Raw genomic sequence first — 6435 nt, forward strand, 5'->3', positions numbered from 1 at the left:
AGCTAGATTCGCTCAGAGAATTTCATAGAAAAATGTCTGAACTTGAAAAATGGAGAAGAGCAATGCTACTTTCAATTCCCCTTTGGTTTATTCTCTTTCCTCTCTGTGATGAGAGACAAGGGGAGGGGGACTCTTACATAAAAGGCCACCACAAGATTGTCTCCAGAAAAATAAAAGTGAGCCTTATTTTATGTAACATTTGAACAACTGTAGATTTCATGGCTTTCAATGACCGGTGGGGAGAATAAATCTCTTTTGTCACTTCTAAAATACTCAGCACATAGAATTCAGACCATTTTTCTTCCTAAAACCCACAGCAATCTAGTGATAAAAGGGAATATCCAGGCCTGCTGGTCTGTTCAGTTTGTTCCCCAGGTTTCCTGGGTTTCTACATTATAGGCTATTTTCTTGGTGCCAAATCAGAAAGAGTGCATCTGGGGTTTCTAGGGATGATTTCCATGGTGACAGAAGTAACAGGGGGGACACCTTTCTCTCTTCTCCCCAGTCATTTTTAAGTATAGATCTGTATAATTTAATTTTTTCACAGTTGTCTTTCTAGCATTTCATAGAGTAAAATTAGTAAATTGGAATTATAGGCAAGAGGTCAGGCACGGTCCCAGTTTCACGTTTTTAATGGGAAATTGTGATATTTATCAAAAACTTTCTGTGGACAAACACATTTATCTTTATATTTTTAGAAGCTAGATTAGACTAAGCTTCTTTAATATAAATAAAGGTTACAACAATTGCTATCATGTAGTGAGCACTTACAATGTCCCAGATGCTTTGTTAAGTCTTTAATATTTATTGTATCATCAAAACAATCCTGTGGGGTAGATATTACTACTATTTTTATTCACACATTAAAAACATCCAACCCAGAGAGAAAATGATATGATCATAGCCATAGAGCAAGTGATTGACAGACCATGAAATTAAACCTGGATCTAGAAACATTTAGCCTAGAACATTTGGGGGAATGGCTGTGATAATGGTATAATGACTGACATTTGCTAGCAAGCTCGGTACATTCTGGGAACAAGGCTTGGGTCACTGACTCTAAAAACAATTCTGTATGGCAGTAACTGTTGCTCTGTCCACTTTAGAGGTTGCCAGTCTGATCAGTTAGGAAACAGGTCCAATGAGAAACTTCTTCCCTTGTCTTGTACTTCTTAGTGATTATGGGAATAATTTCCACCTTTATGTATCCGGTATATTAAAGCCTAGATCCTAACAGGTGGCAATTGTTGTTTTATTGGTACAGAAGCGCCCTGTCTCCTTGATTTGATAATTTTGAAATGAATTGTTTTGTGGCAGAGTCCCTCCATGTTGCTCTGACTGGCCTGGAACTTACTTCGTAGCTCAGACTTTGAACATGCAGCAATCTCCTTATTTTTGTCCGCTGACTGCTGGTTTGCCAGCATGAACATTGAACTTCTTGATAATCAAACTGTTCACATTTGTGTAGAGGGCTAGAGCGCTTGCCCAAGGCCTGGCACGTGTAGCCTATGCCCTGTCTCTCAGGAATGCCTGTGGACTTGCTTCAGGGTTTCTGTTTTGGATGCTATTATTTCTACCTAGATTCACTTATTCCCAGATCCTAGATATTATTCTATTCATTTTTACTTAATTCCAATTCTACACTACTTTCATTGAACATATATTTAACTAAGGACCTTTATTTTTGTTAGGTTATTAAGTAATTATTTGGAAATTCTTTGTAAAAATCACATCCTTCTTGTGCTGATTTGACAATCGCTCATCATCATTTAAATAACTTCTTATACTGGCATTGGCATAAGTGTGGAAAGTCTGTCAAACAAAAGGAACTTTGGCCCCTGGTCTTGGTGTGAACAAGAACCTTTTGGTGAGTAGCTTGGCCTTGTCTGGGTGTGTGAAATGCATACCCAGCATACTCCACACTGATAACATCAGTAAAGATACAAGATCATACTGGCCCAGGAATGGTCAAAACAGCACTATTTGTAACAGTCCCAAATTGAAAATAATCCCAACAGCTATCTATAATGGGACAGGTATGTATATTACCATGTATTTATGTAGCATTAAATTCAAACTAAACATGCCTGGCAATTTGGATAAATCACAAACAAATACTGAACAAATAAAAGCAGGACAGCAATGACTACAGAGCCCAGCATTTGACTTGATAGGACGCAAGGTTGTTTTCCTTCCTTTTTCTCGTTTTGCTTTATTATTGTTTGCCTCACTATCATTGCTTGAAACAACTTTTGTAAATACCTATGTGGCTAGCCGCTCCCTCAGCCCACTAATTTATGAGCCCCGGGAAGGTATGCATAATATAGGCAAAATTAAGCTGCTGTTTAGAAATTCATATATTATTGTAAGGAATTACTCAATCATAATTCAGGATGGTGAGTTCCAGGCAGGGTGGACAGGACAGAGTGCAGTGGTGGGAGCAAGATTGTGTATCTCAATGGGTGTGATAGTTACAGGGATGCTGACTTCTGAATCCTTTCCCAATTCTCAAATGTTTCAGAGACTTTCTGAATGTATATGTTGAAAGACTCTTTAAAAAAAAGAAAAAAGTTTCACACAAAAGCCCCCGAGTCTATTTGAAGGAAAAAGAGTGTCTTTCCAGTTCTGTTTGGCTCCTCTCAGGAGCAGGGTATGTTCTCAAAGAATCAGAGAAAGCCCTTCAGCATCGCCCTCTGCGTCTTTGAGGATTTAATGTGTCGTGTTACTTTTGTGTGTTGTGGTTTTTGCTCTTAAACTCCCAACATAATTGCTCAGTGCTTAGCACACCATGAATTTTGTTTAGTAAAGGAATGCATATACAAATGCCTCCATGTTTGAAAACAGAGCAGAGAGGAGACAAAAAGATAGATACCCACTTGCAGTGGAAAAATAACAACAACAACCATAACAACAAAGAGTCACATCTCTTCCCAGGATGACCTGATATGACTGAGTGTGCTACTTTCATGGAGTAATGCTTATTTCATTTGACATTTTTCTAAGAGCAATGCCTCTGCCATGCCTCCAAATTGTCTGGATGTCTCCTAAGTGCAATGCTTGACACCTGTCTCCTTGGAGATGGTTTGAGATACAATACTGAGAAAAGGAACACAAAAATGCAGTCAGTTCTATCTGGGAATTTCTAGTAGGGAGTGGGAGCAGAGTAGGGTCAGGGCCATTATCTCCCCAATTGCCCTGGGACTTGGGACTGGAAGAAAGGACACAGTGATGTGTGAAACAGGAATTTACCAGGGCGTGAGACCCACTGAGTCCTCCAGAGTGAAGCTCTCAGAGTCAGTTCTTAGCACAAGGATGTCCATCGTCTACACTTGTAACAGGAAGCTGTCCTCAGAAATTTAGTCAGCATTCAAATGTGCAGGCAAGCAGGCTTGAGTATACAGATCTCATGTCCCCAAGATTTCCTTGGCCCAGCATCAGTACCTTACCACAGGAGGCTTGGCATCAATTCTGTGTACCTTTGAACTAGGCCAATTCTTTTCTTGCTATGGACATTCACTTCTGATTTGTTTTTGTTTTTTTAGTACTTTGCAAATGGCAGGCACTATGTTGACATTTGGACATGCATTCATTCATTTCATTTCTAAACTGATGAGGAGGTTTTCTTGTTCTAGTGTTCTGATCCTGCTTGTGCCAACTTATCTGTGCATGGGCATAGCAGGTGGTAGAGGCAATATTTGAACCCAGCACAGCTGCAGAGCTAATGACCACAAGTCTGGGTTCTGTGTCCATTCATCTGTGCAATAAACTTCCATCTACTGACTCGGATTGTCAGGCTTTGAACTAGACACTGTGTGTGCCACAGTGAGCAACACCCTCAAATCCATCCTTGATAGGGCCTTTGTCTCCCCTGTTCTAACAGTTAGGACTTAAGTGTTTTTCTTAGAAAGATATGGCAAAGTGCTTAAAGAAGGCCTGAGGGGGTCATCTCTGACGGTTCAGTTGATGGTGACTGTACTTTCTAGGAGAGTCAACTCAGAGGCTATATTTAGAAAGTATAAATGTCCCACGGATATTCAAAGCCTTAAACTTCCTGAGGTTCCCTTGCTCCTGTTTCTCCTGCCCTCACACACAACAGGAGACTACATGTGTCCCCTCCGATGTGTCCGGGTACCCTCAAGACAGAGAGCCAAGCTATTATGTGTCTCGTACAAATATGAACACTGTTTGAGATTGTTATATACATTCACCTCCTTTAGTGTCAACTCCCCAGATGAAGACAGCAAACTCCTCTCAATTCTGTTTCAGAGTTAGCAGCTCGTTTGAAGCCTGATAGGACCTACGATGTAAGAGGCTCATGATCTAAATAAGGGACAAATTTGTCCATTAAGGCCTGTATGTGGTTGTTTATGTTAGCTGATGAATAGTGCTGCTGAGAGGGCTAAAAAAAAAATTAGAAAATGCTGCCTGCTGCGTGCAATCTACTAAAGGATAATAAACATCCAGGAAAGTGTTTACACCTTTCAGGCTGCTAATTTTCCTTTGGAGGAATGTGTTGGGAAAATAGATTGATTGGAGTGTTGGGAGTGGAACTGACCTTTTCTTTGTCTTGCTGCAGCACCGGAGATGTTCAGCTCCAGGAAAGAAACAGGTTACTCCTTTGCTGTGGACTGGTGGTCCCTCGGGGTGACGGCTTACGAACTGCTGAGAGGCCGGGTACAGTAGAATCACACCCTCTCATCTCTTATTATTCTAGGAAAAGCATTTTAAAAATCTGCTTGTTTGTGTGTATGTATGTGTGCCCTGAGTATGTGAATGAACCCCACATGCCTGCATGAAGTACCCACTGCGGCCAGGAGAGGGCATTGGATCCCCTGAAACTGGACTGACAGGTGTTTGTGAGTAGGTGCTAGGAACCATACCCAGGCCCTTTGCAAGTACAGCAAGTGCTTTTAATGACTAAGCCATCTCTGCAGCCCCTTTCATTTTCTATTCAGAATGAAAGAATGCATTGTTTGCTAAAACCAAGCAGTTTGTTTGAAATCAGAAAACAATTACACTGTCTGTTGTTAATAATATCCCCTTGAGATCTCTGCACAGGTTAATCCATATGTGTCACCAAATCTGTCACTTAATATTAATTACATAAGTAAGTTAATATGGATATAAAAAAAAAACTCCTGATGAAGGAAAATCAATATACCTCACTATCTTGGGTAAATAAACCTGTCTGTTTAAAGAAAATCATTTTGCAGTCGCTGGATGGAGCCCCATTTCGGATACACATATTCAAATAAGTGTGAATTATAGGCACCAGACAACTTATGCTCTATCTTGATGGCCTCTTGTCTTCCGTGTGTTTGAGTTCTTTGGAAAGTGGAATAGTGTCCTTGTCAATAGAAGCATTGCTCAAACAAGAATCTCTTTTCTAGAAAAAAGCATACCAAAGAAACATAATAAAAATTATAGTGTATACAAATTTTACAAACTAATACAGATTTCAGATACCATCCCTCTCCCATACCCAAGGTTCTAATCTTATCCCAGTCTATCAAAATAGCATACTGTGAACTGGGTAACTTAAAATATTTATTTTCTCATGGCTGTAGAGTGTGGAAAGCCGAGTCAGATGTTGGATTCTTGTGTCCTCACAAAATAGAGAATGGAAGGGAGGAAAGTAGAGGGAGAAGAAGGTAAGGAGGGAGAGAAGACATGAAGGCAAAGGGGAAAGAGATTGTCTAATCTTCTTAACTGGTCAGAATTTACCACTAGGAGATAATCTGGCTCAAAATGTCTGCCAAAGTTCCTGTCTCACTGAACACTAGAGCTCCAACACAGGACTCTGTGTGAGAGACATATTCAGACCATGGTTTTTCTCTCTTGGTTCTCCAAACCCATGTAAAATACTCAATATATTACGGTAGCAATAACATTTTCTCCTTCCAGCATCATCTCTAGTGTCTCAAGAGTCATTTGAATGTCATCCAAACTCGGTACGGATGGGACTCAGACCATGATTCATCCCAAGGCCGAGGCAGAATTCCCATCCAGCAGGGACCCAGTAAAGCCAGACAAATCATGTGCTTTCAAAATGATGAGCACAGACATTGGTTAGAAGGTTCCACCCAAGAGGAGACAAATAAGAAGGCAGGAAGGGGTACCAAGTTCAAAACAACAAAGTCCAACTAGTTCTCTTTGGCCAAAAAGATGGAACAGAAGATGTTCAACTGGGTGGCACCTTTTCTCCATTGCAGCCCGCCATCTGTAACCTTTAACTCAGACTCTGCTGGGATAATCCCACCTCTATCTCTGACTTTTCTTGTAAACCCATGGCTCACAAGCAGCATTTCCTTACCAATTGCTTGTGGAGACTTACCTTTCATGTTCTTTTCAAAATAAAACACCTCTGTGAGCTTGTATTTTGTCCTTTTAAAATTCTTTTCTCCTGTTTTTGTTATTGTTGTTGTTTTGTCTTGT

The 6435-nt window shown here is 40.4% G+C and overlaps 1 protein-coding gene across 1 annotated transcript in view; it reads left to right on the forward strand.

Annotated features, from left to right (window-relative positions):
* Stk32a (serine/threonine kinase 32A) overlaps window positions 1-6435 on the forward strand; it is a 100187-nt gene that overhangs the window by 84862 nt on the left and 8890 nt on the right. Inside the window, exon 7 of the mRNA XM_028777215.1 lies at window positions 4577-4674. Within this exon, the coding sequence (XP_028633048.1) occupies window positions 4577-4674 (98 nt within the window). The remainder of the gene's footprint in view (window positions 1-4576; window positions 4675-6435) is intronic.

The sequence above is a fragment of the Grammomys surdaster genome, unplaced genomic scaffold (assembly GCF_004785775.1).
Source record: "Grammomys surdaster isolate TR1022 unplaced genomic scaffold, NIH_TR_1.0 278, whole genome shotgun sequence".
NCBI classification, from domain to species: domain Eukaryota; kingdom Metazoa; phylum Chordata; class Mammalia; order Rodentia; family Muridae; genus Grammomys; species Grammomys surdaster.